The sequence below is a fragment of the Gracilinanus agilis genome, chromosome 3 (assembly GCF_016433145.1).
Source record: "Gracilinanus agilis isolate LMUSP501 chromosome 3, AgileGrace, whole genome shotgun sequence".
NCBI classification, from domain to species: Eukaryota; Metazoa; Chordata; class Mammalia; order Didelphimorphia; family Didelphidae; genus Gracilinanus; species Gracilinanus agilis.
In genome coordinates, this window is record NC_058132.1 from 79,564,505 (window position 1) to 79,584,698 (window position 20,194).

The 20,194-nt window shown below is 41.9% G+C and overlaps 1 protein-coding gene across 1 annotated transcript in view; it reads left to right on the plus strand.

Moving 5' to 3' along the window:
* Positions 1–2,847: 2,847 nt before the first annotated feature.
* EPHA10 (EPH receptor A10) overlaps positions 2,848–20,194 on the plus strand; it is a 41,777-nt gene continuing 24,430 nt past the window's right edge. Inside the window, exons 1-3 of the mRNA XM_044668778.1 lie at positions 2,848–2,953; positions 4,752–4,816; positions 8,126–8,840. Coding sequence (XP_044524713.1) covers positions 2,848–2,953; positions 4,752–4,816; positions 8,126–8,840 — 886 coding nt within the window. The remainder of the gene's footprint in view (positions 2,954–4,751; positions 4,817–8,125; positions 8,841–20,194) is intronic.

The window sequence follows — 20,194 nt, forward strand, 5'->3', positions numbered from 1 at the left end:
GGATCAAGTGACTTGCCTAAGGTCACACAGCTGGGAAGAGTCTGAGGCTGGATTTGAACCTAGGACCTCCTGTCTTGAGGCCTGACTTTCAATCCACTGAGCTACCCAGCTGCCCCTATGAGCATCTTTTTTTAAAAGTCAGTACTTATTTGTATTTCAGTCTCTGCTTATGGCTTCCTTTTGGAAGATAATTCTGCCCACCAAGGACCAATTCCCTCTTTCTCTTCTTACTCACCCTACCCCAGGTGCACAGACATAGATAGCTTTACATGAGAAAACTGTCATGTAAATCTACTAATATAAAGTAGAACTTATACATATATAGTAGACCCACTTAATTCTCTACACCTATATCACAAAGATAATTAGATTCAAAATTCCTTGAAGGCTGAGACCTACCAGATATTTCCTTCCCAACATCCTAATCCCATAGTGATGAAAGTAAATATTTAATAAAATAAAAATATGAACCATGGAGGTTGCCATGATCTAGTCACTAGTGGATGGAGAAGTGGCCCAAGAACCAGGAAGACTTGGTTCAAGTCTTCCCCCCTTGGCACATATTGACTGTGTGACCCTAGGCAAGTCACTTAACCTCTAAGTGTTCTAGGCAACTCTCCATGACTATAAGATGCAGAGAAGGTGCTAACCTGTATTAGCAGAGGGAATTATAATTGAAGCCACAGGTTCCATCCCCATTCCTATGTTCATATACTCGAATAGACACAAAAATGTAGAGTGTGAATAAGGGTTAAATAAAATAGAAGCTTGTCAGGTCATAATGAGGAATTCTTCAAAAAATAAGTAATTTTGCTTTGACATGATACATGGCAATCAGTTCTCCATAGCATACCTCCTAAAACACTGCAACAAAGCTCACTTAAAGAATGACTAGCATCACATTGCTTCCTGATCTGTAATTTGTCTCCCCCTTAAAAAATGTTTTTTAATTTTCCCCCTCCCCCTTGTTTTAACTAGGAAGAACTTGTGCTTCTAGCTTTAATAATTTGACACCAACATTGAAGAAGAGACATTATTTTTTACCTATTCTTTGAAAAATATTTTATTGCAATTTATCTTTTCCAGAACATCATGTCTCTTACTTCCTCTGATCTTCTTCAGGGTCCTAGGGAGGTAGGTAGGACATGTATTATTGCTTCATTTTACAGATGAGGAAAACAAGAGGTAGAGATCTGTTTTGGACTTGCATAGCTATGTTCTGTTTTTTAAAAGGAATTGATATCTATTGTTTTTACAAGAAGAACAATTTTTTTTTCAAGTGGCATTTCTTACAAATAATGGGATTTAAATCTAGAAAGTGTTCCCTGCATCTCTTTTTCCCCCCTACTTAGGTCCTAATTGTGTAAAGTTAACCCCAAGGTGAAGACTCCGGTAGACAGTCACAAACAGGGGGCGCAGTTTTCAAACTTTGCGGGCTCTGCAGACGTTCTACACTACACATTCACCGGCACACACGCTGCCCCATCTACATCATGTAATTAGGACTCCCGCGGCCTTGGATGGGGAGAAGGATGGTTTTGAGGCTCCTCCCAGGCAATATGCCCCCCTCTCACACACACACCCACTAGGTTAATCCTGACCACATAGACAACCTTCGCTCAAGGTCAAGGACTGATTTTTTCCCTATTTTGCTGCTTAACTGCTGGACGAAAAGATACAAATAATTTCATGCTCCCACCATCAAATACGAACACAGCACCAGTCCCAGCCAGGTTCTCCAGGCCTCCTTCTCAGGAGCCACTACAGGGTTCCTGGACCCCCTTTACACACGAATGGGGTAGACGCTGAAGCTGGTCAGGGACAGGAGAGGGGAGGTGAGCTGGTGGGCAGAGGATAAGAATAAGAGAGGAAACAGATTCTCCGCGGATTCTGCAGCCCCTGTGTCCTCCCCAGGTGGAGCTGTGACGCGAAGGCCTGATGATGAAAAACCAAATATGGTGGCCCCTCTCCCCAATAATGAAAGGCGCGGCGGCGCCCACCGTGCTGGAGAAGAGGCGCAGAGCCCCAGTGGGTCTGGGTCCAAATGGACCGCAATCTCTAAATACGGTCCAAATCTCCAGTTTACACCTGGTCACACGCGAGAAAAGCCACTTTGGGAAAAGTCAGAGCCCCACGAGCCTCTCTCCCTTTCCTTCCTCGAGAACATCCTTGAGAGGGGAGGAAAGGTCTGTAGCCCCGAGACCGGGAAAGTTTTGCTTCGGGGTTCCGAGTACTCAAAACCCATAAAGGTCCTTCTGGGTCTGGGTCCCTGCTAAGGCAGTTTCCCTTGGGGCGGGAGGTCCAAACCTCCTCCCACTTCCCACTCTGGGCTATGAGAGTGGGTTTGCTCCCCTCTCTGTAGATACCCCATTTTTTTGCTCAGCTCACAGGCTGCATTGGGTGCCCCACCCAGTGCGTTCAGGGGCTCTCGGGTCCCTAAGAGGCCGATTCTCCCACGCGTGTACACGTGCAGATCTTCGGTTCGCGGGACCACGCCCCCTGCGCCTACTGCTCCACAGGGATTGGTGGGCAACCCTTCCCCCCTCCCGCGACCTTAGCCCCGCCTCATTCCCGACGAAGCCCCGCCTCCCAGAGAAGAAGCCCCGCCTTCCTTGGATATAGATTGGCTGAGTCCCACGTACAGCGTTTGCTGTTTGGCCCCTACAGGTGACGGTCTTAGATGCGTCCCCGCCCCCAGCCTGGGCCGGGGTCCGGAGCACGGCTCCGTGGGGCGGGGGCCAGGATTGGGGCTAGGGCTAGGGCCGGGGCTGGGCCAGGGGCTGGAGCCAGGGCCAGGGCTGGAGTTGGGGTCCGGGCGTCCGCACTGACATCTCTGTCAATTGGACCATGGAGACTGGCGCTTGCCCAAGCCCCCAGCGCCTGCTTATCTCCCTGCAGCCGCTCTTCCTCTTGCTGCTTCTGGGGCCCAGCCGGCCTGGCACCGCTGAGGAGGGTGAGTCCGGGACCTGGAGCTAGGAAACTGGAGAGCTACAGGGACCAGCGGTCGGGGTCTCTGAGCCAGGGCCCGGAGAGCTGGAGAGCCTGGAGTCTCGGGAGTAAGAGAGTCAGGAGAGACTAGAAATCGGGGGAGGGGGGTGTTGGGGGGGGTGCGTAGACAGGGCCGAAGACTAGGAAGGTACAGAGACTGAAGGGAGGGGGAGACTGACTGGGAGACCGAAGAGGGATGAAGCTACAGGAGGGTAGGACTATGGGGTGTGTATGTGTGTGTATGGGGGGGGGGGGTCCTGGAGGCGGGGCATTTATGGTACTTGGAGGAAAGGGGTTCGGAGAGACCAGGTCGGAGGGAGTGTCTGGCAGACTAGGTGCTTCCCAGTCTTGGGGCTCTGTCCAAGAACTGCGGATAGGGCGGGATACTGAGGATCCTGGAGATCGAAGAGAACTTCCCAAAAATTGGCGAGGTGTGGTGAGAGAAGGGGATATTGCGGAATGCATAAGAGAGACCTTTACGAAGGAGATAGGGGACGGGGACGAGATAAACATGGTGGGTAGATCTCAGAGGCTAAGAGGTTGAGGAGATGGGAAAACCTGGGAGAAGAGAAGGGACAGCGAGGGTGAGACTGAACCGAGAGTGAGGGTAGAAAACCGAGACAGACGAGCAAGAACTGGAGTCTCTGTCCATGGTGCTACCAGCCTCAGCCTCTTCTCTGGTCAGAAATTGGGCGGACCTAGGGGCTGGGCTCCTCCTTCTGTTGGCTGTAGCTGGGCCGAGACATCGTCTGGAAGCAGACTGTTCTGGGGGCCGCTCCCCACCCTTGGCTCAGTTGGCTACCCTAGGGCAGCTCTCTGGCACAGTAGCTCTGGCCTTGGGAGACTTCTGAGCTGCTTCTTTATTAGCAGAGGAGGTAATCAATGTCTCTTCCCTAGGGGAAAGTCATCAGGTGTTTAAGGGGCTACCCCTCCAGTTCTAAGTCTTTTCCCTTCCTTCCCTAAGCATACATTAAGGACGTGAGAAAAGATATCTAGGGGAAATGTAGGGAGGATTTAAATCTTTCCTTATATGATAGGGAGTGTAAGTGGATAATCTAAGGCTGGGCTGGCACAGACACCTTGGAAATTCATTAGAGGGTCTGCTTTGACCAAAAGCTTGTATTCAAATCCCAGCTCTCTTCCTTATTGTCTATTGCCCTTCCTTATTCAAGTCACTCTCTCCTCTCCCCCAGTACTTCATATATAAGGCAATAGGATTAGACAGCGAAATCCAATCTTAAATATTATGATCTAATCAAGACCAGGTGAGGAGAGGAGCAATGGCAGAGGTTGGAAATATTTCTAGAGTGGGGGCTGGTCTCTGTTGGCCTGGATATCCCCTCTATACAGAGAGAAATTTGGCCATTTCTATCTCTCTAAAGAGACATCTTCTCTACCACAACTAAGTCATACTTAGAAGTAGGGGCTAGGCCAGATGGCCTATGGGACTCTGCTATAACCAGTTCCTATATTCTTCCTCTGGCTTGCAAAATTCATATAATCTGAAGAGTGAGAGTTGTCCCAAGGGACTTCTAAGGGTCTCTGGTCCTTTTTTCAGATGAGAGTCAGATTATAATCTCTACATAGAGACTGTAGAATTGTTCATTCCTCAATCCAGCCATAAACCTTCCTCCTCAGGGTTCCAGGGGTATAAAAGGAGTCCTTTCTTTGTCCATCCTGATTTAATCTCTTGTGTCCCACAATCTGGTTTGGGATTTCTCCACCCCCTCATTGCACTAACCTGTCTCACTCCCTCTTTCTAGTTGTCCTTCTGGATTCCAAGGAATCCCAGGCTGAGCTAGGCTGGACTGCACTGCCCAGTAATGGGGTGAGTCTTTCCTTCTCTTTCCTGCTCCTCAAATGGTAAGGGTAGAAATGGGAATGGTGAGTCCTTCCACCTTCACATAGACAGAGACCAGAATCCTCTTAGATCCCCAGGCAGTTCCTTCCCTCTCTAGACTATGGTTACACTTGGCCAATTGGGACACTTGGAACCTCTGACCAACCAGCCAGTCCAACGAGCCAGCTGCTATTCTCCAGGAGTGGCTGACCATATCTGTCTTGCCTTATTCCTCTTTTCTCCCCCTTTAAGGAACACAGTCTATCCAGCCTATATGTTCTGGGTCCTAGAATTCTAGACATCAAGATTCTGGGCTCAAGAGTTCCGAGCTTCCAGGGCCCAGTTGGTGTGAGAACTGTACTGCAATGCAGCTGCTGTCACTGCAGCTCAGGTGCAGAATTTGGCCACCAGGAAGCTGCTGGTCTCAGCCACCTGCTCTACAGATGTCTGATTATCTGTCAGTGTCCTGATAGGGATGGAGAAGATTGTAGGTTACCGAAGGACCAGGTTAGATTAAGGACCCAAGTAGGAGAGCCATAGACACCTGGTACCTGTTGGGAGGTACAGTCTGAATAAAAATAAAGCTGCTCCATTTTACCTCAGTTTCCCCATTTGTAAGATAATTAGTCATAGCAAATGTTTAATACAATGCTCCTTCACCCCCACTACCCAATATACTTCATCAGGATAAACTATCTTCTCCTATATACCTATGATGTAGAATTATTTAATATGAAGATGAATGAAAAATTTTTATACATGTAAATCCAAAGTGGAAGTCCTCACAGTGTTTATCAAAGACAAAGAGATATGACTATTGGATAATCCCTTTTAGTATTCCCTACCTAAAGCAACAGAAATCATCAACATCTCAACTCAGTTAGACTTTATAGATTGTTTTCACTACTGGGCATCAGTGTGTAGTGGAAAAAGTAACAATTTTGGAATCAGAAGATCAGGATTGGAATTTGGGCTCGTATATGTATTACCAGAGTGATCTCAGAAAGCCACTCCCCCTCTCTGGGCCTTACTTTTCTCACATGTAAAATGAGGGAATTAACTACATGATGACTGAAGCCTCTGCAAGATTTTTTTGTTTAATCATTTCAGTTTTGTCTGACTCTTTGTGACCCCATTTGGAGTTCCCCTGACAAAGACACTGGAATAATTTGCCATTTCTTTCTCCAGATCATTTTACAGATGAGGAAACTGAGGCAAACATAGGGTTAAGTGATTTGTGCCAGGTTATACCGTTAATAAGTGTCTGAGGCCAGATTTGAACTCAGGAAGATGGGTCTTCCTGACTTCGGGTCTGGCATGCTCTGACCCTATAAAATGTGGTTTCTCCATAGGCGCTGGTGCTAGACAGTGCCCCATACAAAACAGACCCTCAGTAAGTATGCTGATTGAGTCAATGTCCTTCCCATTGTGCAGCCTCAATCAACCAACAAAAATTTAGAGAAGATCTGCTCTATCTAAGGTACTGTCCAACACTGTTAGGTGTTAGGCAAGGTACATTTTATTTATATTAGACTTAGTAACTGTCATCCAGGAGAACTCCCAGGGTTATAGACCCACCAAGTGCCAAAGACAGGATTTCATCCCAGCACTCTATTCACTATGACACATTGCATCTGTCAATAGTAATAATAAAATAGGGACAGCACTCATTCATTTTCCTATTTGTTGCTCGTAACAGTCCTTTGAATGAAGTAGGGCTACACTTGGAATCAGGGGACAACGGAGCCAACTTACTGAAACTTACTATGTCTGAGACTCTGGAGAAGTCACTCAATCATAGCTTATATTTGCATATTGCTTTTAAGATTTTCTAAGCATTTTAGATAGTCTCTTTTTAATCTCCCATAACAACACTGTAAGGTAAAAGCTACCATCACCTCCTTCCATTTTATAGATGAAGGAATTGCAGAGAAAGGTTAAATGACTTCCTCTACATCAGTAAGTTAGGTAGGGCAGTAGATAGAGCACTGAGCCTGGAGTCAGGAAGTTTCACCTTCCTGAATTCAAATTTGACCTCAGATACTTTCTAACTGTGTGAACCTGGGCAAGTCTCTTAACCCTGTTTGCCTCAGTTTCCTCATCTGGCAAATGAGCTGGAGAAGGAAATGACAGGCCACTAATCACTATGAACCTCAGGAAATTCCTTAGGACTTATCTAGTTAAGTCATAGATTGGTTTGGTGGAAATAGTTTACATAGCAGGAGTTCCCTATGCTGAAGATATCACATATTCCATACACTTGTCTGGAAAGAACTGGGCTCAAGTCCTTTCTCAGAACTAGGGCTATAATTTTGCCAAGAAGCAATGATACAAGGGTTAAGAGTTGTGGTTTTTTTTTGTTTGTTTGTTTGTTTGTTTTTTTGTGAGGAGGAAAGGATCCTGCCTTGTTGCCTATAGTTGATGGAGCATTTTATTGGATGAAGCAGTATTCAGTTATAATGATTGAAGAGAGGGCTAGATTGAAGAAAGGCCTGAGCTCAGGGGCGTTATGGCAGGGGACTACCTTCTAGAAGAAAGCTGCAAAACCTCTAGAAGTGTTTGATCATCCAAGGACAGAGAATTTAGGTCTGGCAATCCCTCAGTTTAGTCCAAATCAATCCCTTAATTTTATAGATGGTCTGAGAGAGGGAAAATTTACTAGAGGCTCATAGGGTTCAGAATTTGAAGAAACCTTAAAAATTTATGAAAGGCCCTCATTTTACACAATAGAACCAAAGAGGAATGGATCTGCCCACAGTTACACTGTATGTCAAAGGTAGAGATCAAGGCTAGATTCTTAAAAGGCAGGCCTGCTGGCAGGAACCTAAGAGACCATCTAGGAAGTCTGAATTCAAATCTAGTCTCAAATACTTACTTGTGTGACCTTGGACAAGTTTCTTAACCTCTGCCTTACTTTCTTCAACTGTAAAATGGGGATAATAATAATAATAATAATAATAATAATAATACTTCACTTGAGGTTTCTAGAAGGAACATATGAAATAACATGCATAAAACGCAGCACATAAAACACAGTGACTGGCACTGAGTAGGCACTCTATAAATGCTACCTATTGTTATCATTTTAGAGATGAGGAAACTGAGGCTCAGAGAAGTTAAGCCATTTGCCTAAGACCATACAGCTAGTAAGTAGGGAGTCTAAATTGGAACCCAGATGTTCTAGCTTCCAATATAGTGCTCTGTCTTTGGCACGGTACCCACCACTCTGTGCAAAACAGGAGCCTTCTTCTCTTGCTGGATACTGATCTGCCCCTCTCCCCCTGCCCTTTTCTGCAGTGGGAGGAAATCAGTGGAGTGGATGAAAACGACCGACCAATCCGAACCTACCAGGTGTGCAACGTGCTGGAACCCAACCAGAACAACTGGCTGCAGACAGGTTGGATTGGGCGGCGCGGCGGGCAGAGGATTTTCATCGAGCTCAAGTTCACCCTTCGCGACTGTAGCAGCATCCCAGGGGTGGCAGGATCTTGCAAGGAGACCTTCAACCTATACTACACTGAGGCAGAGGCGGAGGCTGGGGCGGGCGTCGAGGGGGAAGGAAAGGCTGGGGCCGCTCTAGGAGGAACCTTGCTGGAGAGCCGCCAGCGCAAGGTGGCCACCATCGCAGCAGACGAGAGCTTCACGCAGGGGGATCTGGGCGAGCGCAAGATGAAGCTCAACGTGGAGGTGAGGGAGATCGGGCCCCTGAGCAGGGACGGCTTCCACCTGGCCTTCCAAGATGTGGGTGCCTGCGTGGCCCTGGTCTCCGTGCGAGTCTATTACAAGCAGTGCCTGGCCACGGTGCAGAACCTGGCAGCCTTCCCAGACACCGTGGCCGAGGCTGCCTTCTCCTCGCTGGTGGAGGTCACTGGCACGTGTGTGGCCCACTCGGAGGGGGAGCCCGGCCGCCCTCCCCCTCGAATGCACTGCAGTGCCGATGGGGAGTGGCTCGTGCCTGTGGGCCGGTGCAGCTGCAGCGCCGGCTTCCAGGAGCGGGAGGAGTCCTGTGAAGGTAAGTGGACGTTCTACTGCGCTTTGGACCCCCAAAGCCTTTGGTAGACACGACCTCGTTCAAGGCTCACCTCCCAGAGGCGAGAGGAAAATGAGGGCTTATGGCTCATATCTGACAGAGGAAGAAACCAAAGCTCAGAGGAGGAGGGACTCTCCGCCACCCAGGAGTCAAACTAAGCAGAGTATTGCAGCGCCTCTGGGAGAGGCAATACTAATAACTTAGACTTACAGAGCATTTTTCAAGGCACAACAGCAGAGTGACTTACCCAAGGTCAAAGAGCTAGTCAGCAATTGAACTGGAGCTTAAACCCAGGTCCAGGAAGGACTTTAATAAAGTGAAGGTGAGAGCTCCTTGGTCTATGCTAGACAGAAGTCCTATTGGGCAGCTGGATGTGAACTTTTTTTAAAGTATATTTTTAAAAACCCTTATCTTCTGCCTAGTATCAATTCTAAGACAGAAGAGCAGCACAGGGTAGGCAGTTGGGTTTAAGTGACTTGCCCAGGGTCACACAACTAGGAAGTATCTGAGGCCACATTTGAACCCAGGTCTTTCTGACTTCAAGCCTGGCCCTCTATCCACTGTGCCACCAAGCCATCCCTGAATGAAATATTTGTGAGAGTAGAGTCCGAGCAGGATAGTTATAAGATTTGATTTCCCATAGTGCATAGCTGCAGACTCATTCCCATTTCCATGAGAGTTGGGATCTTGGTAGAATGTCTAGAGGCTTAGATGACTGTTGCTTCTTCCTTCTCCACTTCAGAAAAAAAAAACCCAACCCAACAAATATTGATGTTTCCCCCATTGTCCCACCAAGGTCCAGGATAATGTCCCATTACTCTTGGGGAAAGCCCAGCCTGTATATGGGTCCTTGACATGACAATAAGGAGCCCAGGTCTATGGTGTGCACAAGGACAGGCAGATTTGTATGGGTATCATAGCTTAGACCCTGCTTTGATCATGACACTCTGTTCAGTAGCCTTCATTGGTTTCCTCCAGGCCCCTTAGCCTGGCATTCAAGGCACTCTGCCATCTGGCGTCACACAACCCTTCTAGGTTTATCTTCCACTGTTCTCCAGCATGGAAGGCACACTCCAGCAAGAGTAAATTATTGCACATATTTCATTCTTTCCCATCTATGTACCTTTGCTCTTCTCCCATCTCTTCCCCTCCCCTAACATTAGCTCTGCCTGTTGCCATCCTACTTCAAAGCCTACCTCACATACAATTTCATCCCAGAAATCTCCCATGATTCCCTCAGTCAATAATTACCTTTCTTTTCAGTCATGGCAGAGCATTTTACACCTCTTTGATGTACTGGGCATATTTTAATGTGCATTAGATCATGCAGCTATCTGTGTCAACATCATACCCCTGCTAGACTGTGAGTTCCATGGGGGCAGGAATTATATTTTATTTATCTTTGTATCCCTTTCTCCATGTCCATTACAATGCATCGGATGTAATAGTTGATAAATCAATTTTTGGTGAATTAAATTGAGTTCCCTCTCTCCAGCTCCCTCTGAAGTTCAGAGGCTATATCCCAAGACTGGTTTCTCAGCTCTCTGTCCTGCCACCCACATCTGTATCCACTCTCCACATCATCGTTTGTTTCTTCTGCATTCCTGGTTCTATCCAAAGTCTCAGATTTTGAGGGACTTTAGGCTTTATTGTATGCAAGGCTTGAGTGGGTTGAATATTCAGCCTATAGTCCTATAAGCTTGAGTGCACTGCTGACTACAAGGACAGGGACCAACCCAGGGAAGGAGAGACAAATTGAGGGAAGGTTGGGGAAGGGACAAGGACTCAAATTTCCTGACCCTTTTGGTCTGTGATAATGCCCAGGAGAAAGCTATGAAGATCTGGTAATCCCCCAAAAGACTAGATCACCATTCTTCCATCTATCAACTGGTCATTTGTTGATTTAGAGATCAAATGAACTTTAGGGATCATTTTCTCTAATATTCTATTTTTCAAATATGGAGTGGAAGGGACTTGCTCAAGGTTCCAAGGCCCTGTCAGTTTCTGTTGAGCTATGAAGATTTTAGACTGTCTACCATCCAAGAACTACCCAGTCTCAGTGTGGAGAGACTCCTTCCTCGGGGAGGGTAGAAATGGCCAGCATGGATGCCACTTTTTTTCTTTTTTTTTTTTTTTAATGCTACATCCACTTATGGAATGATTTATTAAAGTAAAGATAGAGAGCTGTGATCTATTTTGGGGGAGGGACTTGTCATAGTGATAACTCATGGCCTTCAACAAGTAGTGAAGGAGAATACCACATCAGCTTTTCTGTCTGCCACATCTCATTTCTGATTTTAACTCTGGCTGGGATTTTGGCCCTGATTCTCTCTCTCTCTCTCTCTCTCTCTCTCTCTCTCTCTCTCTCTCTCTCTCTCTCTCTCTCTCTCTCTCCAGCCATAGTCTCTGGCTTTAGCTCCAGCCTCTAATTTCTACTGTCATGGATTTTAAATAATGCACATTCTTGAAGGGAAAATATCAGATGTCACTTATGAACATAATTAAATTCCTTCCCCACTCTTCAGAAGGAATCAGGCCATTAGCTGTTCTCTCTGGAGGGCCCAGTCTGTCTGTTCAAAAAGAAAAGAAAGAGAGGATTTTCCCCTCCCAATACTAGGCTACAAATGAGGGAAGTCTTAAGATAGTGGCCACTCTAGGGGACTAGCCTTTGGAAAGGAGGGCAGCTCTTAGATTTGCCCTAATGCTGTCTATCCCTGAGCCTACTCAGACTTCCTAAACCTCATAAGAGAGCCCAGGATCTTGTGTCAAGGAAATGTCTGGCCCACCTGTGCCATCAAAGGTTAAAGGAAATAAAGGAGTAGGCTTCCATGGGGCTCTAGGTGAGAGTGAGGTAGGGTGGATAAAACAGAGGGTGTTTTGCTTACAAAATATGCTTGTTTCCTAAGCTTTCTAACTTGGAAAGAGTTGCAGTGGGGTAGTGATGGATGGCAAAGATGACTGATGCTGGCAGGAATGGTGGGCAGTGGATAGTGATGAGGAGCAATGGACAATAATACCAAATGATGGTGGTAATAACAATGATGGTGAATAATGGTCAGTGATAGTGGGTGATGGGTGATGATGGCTAGCAATGACCACCAATGGTGACAGCAATGATGAGAAGTAGTTGGTGATGGTAGGTATTGATGGATAATGGGGGGGCAATGTTCAGTGATGGTGAACGATGGTTACAAGTACAAGGATGATGAGAAATAGTCATTTTGCCTTTCTTTTTATCTTTTTCTCTTAGCACAGTGCTTGGCATATAATAAGTGCTTAATACATGCTTGTTGATGGCCAATAAGAATATATATATTCATATATATATATAGTGCTTTACAAATATCATCTCATTTGATCCACACAGCAACTCTCAGAGGTAGATGCTATTGTTGTCCCAGTTTTGCAGATAAGGAACGAAAACAAATGGAGGTTTAGTGACTTGCCAGGATCAGATAGTGTGTGGTCACATTTGAATTCAAGTCTTCCTGACTACAAATCTAATGTTTTCTCCAAGCTGTTAGTTGCTGATTGACAGAATTATAGTAATAATAGATGATGGTTTTTGTTAGTGAGTGATGCTTAGTGACAGATGATGGGCAGTGACAGTGGGTGATGATTAGTGATGGAGCCACCTTCCTTCCTAGAATCCCAGTGGTTTGGGATTTTGCCTTGTCTATTCTCAGATGCTAGACCAACTCTCCTGAGTATAAGAACCAAGACAGTTAAGTCTTGGTGGACACAAGAGTGAATTTTAGAAAAGAACTCCTCAGTATTGGCAGGAATTGTATGTGTTCTTTGAGCTTTAGATTGTCATTGTTATTGTTTTTAATCTCTTACCTTCTGTCTTAGAACAGATAGTAAGTATTGGTTCCAAGGCAGAAGAACAGTAAGGACTAGGCAGGTGGGGCTAACTGACTTGTCCACAGCCACATGGCTAGGAAGTATCTGTGGTCAAATTTGAATGCAGGACCTCCCATTTCTAGACCTGGCTCTCTATCCATTGAGCCATCTAACTACCCCTGAGTTTTAGAATCTCGAGGGCAAGAACTGTCTTGTGTTTGATATTGTATCCCTAAGTATCTCTAGTGCAGTGACCAACACATAGTAAGTGATTAATAAATTCTTATTAGATTGAATTGTTGAATTCACAGACAGTTTGAATTATCACAGAATTAGAAAAGACCTCAGAGTTCATCTAAGTCAGGGGTTCTCAAAGTATGGCCCAAGGAGCCCTGAAACCCTTTCATGGAATGTAAGAAATCAATCTTTTCCCCCATAATAACATTAAGATGCTATTAGCTTATTAAAAATACTCCTCCTTTTCCAACTACATGTATACATAAGAAACTGAAATTTTTCATATACTTCAACCAAAAAATATATCACAGCAGATTGGATACAAAAACAGAATCTGGTTGCCTTCTATTAAGACATACATTAAAGAAATTTATAAAAATATGTAAAAACAATGACTTTTTCACTATTTTTTTGTTTTGGAAAACATATTTTTTGTAAAAAATATGTTGTTCATTTTAACATAACAGGCCTATTATTGTTATTTAAATTAATCAATACACATTTTAAAATTAGATAGTTTTAATTTTTACTACAGTAAATATGAATAGACATAATCCAAATAAACAAAAGTTCCTTGACATCCTCGATAATTTAAAAAATATATAAAGGGGTCCTGAGATCAACAAATTTGAGATTCAGGCTACCCCTTCCCCAAATACAGGAATTCTCTCTATTACAGGAGGTCTTAATCTTAGATATGTGGTCTCAGAATAATGTTTTTATTTTTTTAAATGTATATTTATTTGGTTGTTACATTAAAATTCTCAGTTAATTCCCTCCTCTCACTGCTTTAGAGAAGGTATCATTTGACAAAAAGATGTATAATATATAAAACCATGTCTTGTTTGTTTCTGTTTATCAGTTCTTTCTCTGGAGGTAGACCTATACAAGTCATTTTTCAAACAATATTTCTGTTGCTAAATATAATATTTTCTTGGTTCTGCTAATTTTACTCTTTATAATTTCATGAGGTCATTCCATGTTTTTGTTTTTAATTTAAAAAAAAATTTAAATCCTTACCTCCCATCTTAGAATCAATACTGTGTATTGGTTCCAAGGCAGAAGAGGGGTAAGGACTAGGCAATGGGGGTCAAGTGACTTGCCCAGGGTCACACAGCTAGGAAGTGTCTGAGGTCAAATTTGAACCCAGGACCTCCCGTCTCTGGGTCTGACTCTTAATCCACTGAGCCACCCAGCTGCCCGCCCCCCCCATTCCATGTTTTTTTTTAAACCCTTACCTTCTTTCTTAGAATCAATGTTGATTCTAAGAAGAACAGTAAGGGCTAGGCAATTGGAGATGAGTGACTTGCCCAGGGTTACATGGCTAGGAAGTATCTGAGATCAAATTTGAACCCAGGATTTCCCATCTCCAGGCTTGGCTTTCTATCCTTTGAGCCACCTGACTACCCCATTCTGTGCTTAAAAACATTAACCTGCTCATATGAGACAGATTTTTGGACATAGTGAACGTGGGAATTTGTTTCTCTTGGATAAGCATATGTATTATAATTTATTACTTATTTATAACAAATAATATATTACATTATATATTACATTATGTTACGTATTAAAAATAAAAATAAATGGCAACTCAAAAAATAAAATTAACCTGTTCATCATTTCTTTATAGCACTGGAGTATCTCCTCAACTTACAGTTCTTTGCCATCACAGAGAAAACTGCTATAAATATGTTAGACCATATAAGTTCTTTTCCTTTTTCCCTAGTCAACTTAGAAAATAAACTTAAAGGTATATGCCATTTTATAACTCTTCGGGCATAATTCCAAATTATTCTTCAAGATGGTTGGAAAAGTTCACAGTTCCACAGTGTATTAGTGTCCCCACTTTCCCACATCCTTTCCAAATTTTATCATTTTGCTCTGTTGTCCTTTTAGCCAATATGAAAAGTGTGAGATATCTCTAAGATGTTTTGATTTGCATTTCTCTAATTGGTAATGAGTTAGAACATTTTTTCATATGCTTATATATAGCTTTTTATTTCTTCACTTAAAAACTGTTTGTTCATATCTTCTTGATCATTTATCAATTAGGGAATGGCTCTTATAAATTTAACAGTTTTATGAGACCACGGTCTGAGAAAATGTCCATAAAAATTTCCTCCAATTTATTGTTTTTCTTCTAGTCTTATTTACATAACTTTTATTTGTACAAAACTTTTAAATTTTAATGTATTCAAAATGATTCATTTTACATCTCACAATGCTTTCTATTTCTTGTTTATTTGCAAATTCTTCTCCTATCCATTACTCTGACAGTTAATATATTTCCTATTCTTTTAATCTGCTTATATCTTCCTTTATCTCTAGCTTATGTATTCATTTTGAACTTATCTTAGTAAATGGTGTAAAATATTGTTCTATATCTATTTTTCTGCCAGACTGCTTTATGGTTCTCATAACAATTTTTTACCAAATAGTGAATTCTTATCTCAAAAATTTGGATCTTTACTTTTGTCAAGCATAAGATTACTGTAATCTTTTACAACTGTTTATTGTGTTTGTTTTGTTCCGTACTTTTCTATTTCTTAGCCAATACCAGATAGTTAAAAAATTACTGCTTTAAAATACAGTTTAAAGACTGATAAGACTAGCTCTCCTTCCTTTACATCCCCCTCCCCATTAATCCTTTGATATTCTTGGTCTTTTGTTTTTCCAAATGAATTTTGTTACTATTTTTTCTAGTTCAAGAAAATAATTTTTGATGATTTAATTGGGATGGCATTGAATAAGTAGATTAGGTTAGGTAAGACTGTCATTTTAATTATATTGGCTCATCAGCAAGCATTATCTATAATGGAGACAAACTAAGACCCTTCCCAATAAGATCAAGAATAAAGTAAGGATGTCTATTATCACCACTCTTATTTAATATTGTACTAGAAATGCTCGCTACAGCAATAAGAATAGAAAAAGAAATTGAAGGAATTAGAATAGGCAATTAAGAGATGCTTTTCACTCTTTGTAGACAGTATGATGATATACTTATAAAACCTTAAAAAATGAACCAAAAAACTAATAGTAATAATTATCAGCTTCAGCAAAGTCACAGAATACAAAATAAACCCATATAAATTCTCAGTACTTCTATTTACCACCAATAAATTTCAACATCAAAAGACAGAAAAGGAAATGCCATTCAAAATAACTCTAGACAATATAAAATGTCTAGAGATATACCTGCCAAAACAAAACCAGTAGCTACACTACAAAGTTATATTGGCTCTGTCCACCCATGAACAATGAGTATATCTTCAATTAATTTAATCTGACTTTATTTATATAAAATGTTTTATAATTATGTTCTTGCAGTTCCTGAGTTTTGGCAGGTATACTCCTACATATTTTATTATATTTATGGTTTTTTAATGGGTTCTCTTTTACTATTTCTTCTTGCAGGATGTTGTTGGTAATATATAGAAATGCCATTGATTTTTTGGGGTTTCTTTTACCTTCTGCTCCTTTACTAAAATTATTTATAACTGCAACTCAATTTTTAGTTGAATCTCTAGGATTTTCCATATATGCCATCATGTCATCTGTGAAAAGAGATAGTTTTATTACTTCTTTACCCATTCTGATTCTTTCAATTTCTTTTCCTTCTCTTATTGCTATTCCTAGCATTTCTAACACATTATTAAACAATATTGGTAAGAATAAATATCCTTGTTTCACTCCTGATTTTATAGAAAAGATTTCTAATTTATCCCTGTTACATATAATATTTGCTGATGGTTTTAGGTACTTAGGCCAAGTATGAATGGATGGATCAATATAAGGAAAACTACTAACACAATCTATTACATCAACAATAAGATTAACAAAGAGTATATAATTATTTCAATAGATGCAGGAAAAGCTTTTGGTAAAATATAACACTCATTCTCATTAAAAATATTTGAGGAGGGGCAGCTGGGTAGCTCAGTGGAGTGAGAGTCAGGCCTAGAGACAGGAGGTCCTAGGTTCAAATCCGGCCTCAGACACTTTCCAGCTGTGTGACCCTGGGCAAGTCACTTGACCCCCATCGCCCACCCTTACCACTCTTCCACCTATGAGACAATACACCGAAGTACAAGGGTTTAAAAAAAAATATTTGAGGGGCAGCTAGGTGGCTCAGTGGATAAAAAGCTAGGCTTGGAGCTAGGAGGTCCTGGGTTAAAATCTTGCTTCAGATACTTCCTAGTTATGTGACCCTATGTAAGTAAGTTGCTTAATTTTAATCACCTAGCCCTTACCACTCTTCTGTCTTGGAACCAATACTTAGTATGGAATCTAAGATGGAAAGTAAGAATTTAAAAAAACAACTTGAAAAACATAAATGGATTTTTCCTTAAAATGATAAAAATAATTTTAAAATTTAATACAAAAAATAAAATTTTATTTTATTTACTTAAAATAAAATTTTAATACAAAAATGAAATACATAAAATTACAAAAGAAATCAAGTATGTTGAAATTAATTCATCAAATTATGAAAAGAAAAGATCTAAAGTTCATGGATCTCATGTTAAGAACTCCTCTGAGTATACTCCTAACAAATGATTATTCTACCTTTGCTTGAATACATTCAGTGACATTGCCTACTATGATAAGCCATTCTACTTTTTTAAAAACTCTTACCTTCTGTCTTGTAATTGATACTAAGTATTGGTTCCAAGACAGAAAATCGATAAGGGCTAGGCAATTTGAGTTAAGTGTTTTGTCCAGGGTCACCCAGCTAGAAAGTGTCTGAAGTCACATTGGAACCCAGGACCTTCCATCTCCAGACCTGGCTCTCTATCTGCTCAACTACCTAGATGTCCCAAGCCATTCTACTTTTAGACAGCTCTGATTCAAATAAACAAATCAACAAACATTTTTTTCTTATTTTTTTTGTCTTAAACTTTTCATTTAACTAATTAATTTGAATATTTTTCCATGGTTACATGATTCATGTTCTTTCCCTTCCCTTCTCCCACCCCACCCCCCATAGCTAACACGCAATTCCACTGGGTTTTACATGTGTCATTTATCAAGACCTATTTCCATATTATTGATATTTGCACTGGGGTGATCGTTTAGAGTCTATATCCCCAGTCATGTCCCCATCAACCTATGGGATCAAGCATTTGTTTTTCTTCTGCATTTCTGCTCCCACAGTTCTTTCTCTGGATGTGGATAGCATTCTTTCTCATAAGTCCCTCAGAATTGTCCTGGATCAGTCTTTTTAAAGCCCTTTGGGCTTATCAACAAGCATTTTTAAAGCTCCTTGTCCATGCTGGGCACTGTTTTAAGCACTGAAAATATAAAGAAAGTCCCTGCTTTCAAGGAGCTCAGAGTCTAATGGAAAGGATGATATGCAAGCAACTATATATAAACAACACACACACATATTTACATATATATGACAAAATGGAAATAATCTCAGAGAAGACACTCACTTTAAGGGAGACTAAGCAAGGCTTCCTGTAGAAGTCTTTTTTTATTCCTTTTTAAATTCCTTTTAGGTGAAACTTGAAGGGAAGTCAGGGAAGTTAGGAGAAAGAGGTGAAGGAGGAGACCACTCCAGGGAGAGAGGACGGCCAGAGGAAATGCTGAGTAAGGAGATGGAGTGTCTTGTCCAAGAAAAAGCAAGGAGGCCAATGTCACTAGATCTTAGATTTTGTGTGAGAAGAAGGATAGAGGGAAATAATGCTTAAGAATAATGGAAAGGTAGAAAGGGGTCTTAAGGGGTTTCAAAATCCCAAGAGAGGATTTTATATTTGATCCTCAGAAGGCATAGGGAGCCACTAAAATATATTGAATCAGAGAGTAACATAGTCTGACCTGTGCCTTTGGAAGATCAGCCTGAGAGTTGAGAGGCTGGACTGGAGTGGAGAAAGACTCCAGGTATTGAGAAATTAGAAACCTATTAATGGGACAGCTAGGTGGTGCAGTGGAGGGAGGGCTGGACTTAGAGTCAGGAAGACTTTCATCTTCCTGAGTTCAAATCTGGCCTCAGACACTTACTAGATGTGCGACCCTGGGCAAGATACTTAATCCTGTTTGCCTAAAAAAATATGTATAAGGAGAAACCTATTGCTTGGTTTCTGAAATTGACCTCCCTTTATTTTTTTTAATTCCTTGGCTAAAGTAGATATAAGGGCATATATATGTAACATATAATATAATCATATAAGGGCAAAATGGAGCCCCACTCTCTACTGTATGTGCCAAGATGCACAGCAATTCAGAACTCCTTATCTTTGGGAGGGGATGAGGGAAGTCTTTTGATTGTGCTACTCATTCAGAGTGCCCTAGCTTTTATTCATTCATCTCAACAGACTGATCCTACTTCTGTCTTCTAGAGCCACACGCAAAAATGATATGAACCTTGGATCCTCAGCTTTAAAATGTAATGTATTCAGCCTCTTCCTCCTCCTTCCTCCAGACAACTGGAGGATTTTGGACATATTGTCATAAGTTACATTGGCTTTAGACCCCAGAACTCAGGCTCCCTTTCCCTATCTCAGCTTCATCCTCATCTGGTTTCTAGAGGAGGCATGGCCAGTGTCCTGATATGTTGGCTTTCAGTAAGACTGACATGATAATATTTTTCTAAGGGTTAAGGCTTGATCTTTCCCTTTCCTGGCTAGTGCCTGTCAATGTCTGGTTTCATTTGTTCTTGAAAGAGCTTTCACCCTTTTTTTACTATCTTTTTTTTGTTTGAAGTTGTATGTAGGGAACTGAAAGGGACCCCAAGTCTTTGAATGTCCCCAGGTAGGGCAGGGAGTAGACAGAGCTGGAAGAGGCCCTTTGGTTTAGGACTTCTGCGGTACCTTTATTCTCTCCCTTTGGACCCAAACCTTGGGACATGAGGTCTGGAAATTAGGGGCTTATTGAAGGCACTTTAATGAATTATAACCTCCATTCAGTAGCACTCCAAGCTTTACAAATTTTATTCCTTCCCCAAATCCTAAGAAACAGGTAGTGCTAGTGTTATTATTCTTATTATTTTGGTAAAACTGACTTTCAGAAAGCTTAAATGACTTTCCCAGGATCACAGAAATGATAAATATCAGAACCCAAGACTTTTAGCTCTGAGTCAAAAAGGGCCATAGAAGATATACCCTTGCAAGAACAAAAACATCTGTCTTCAGGAAAACAAGCCTTGTTCTATGGATAACTCTTGGGAGAGTATCACTCAAACATTCCCCTTATCTCTCCCCTTTTCAGTCCAGTTCTAGGAGCAATCTATAATCACAAAGACTCCTACTTGT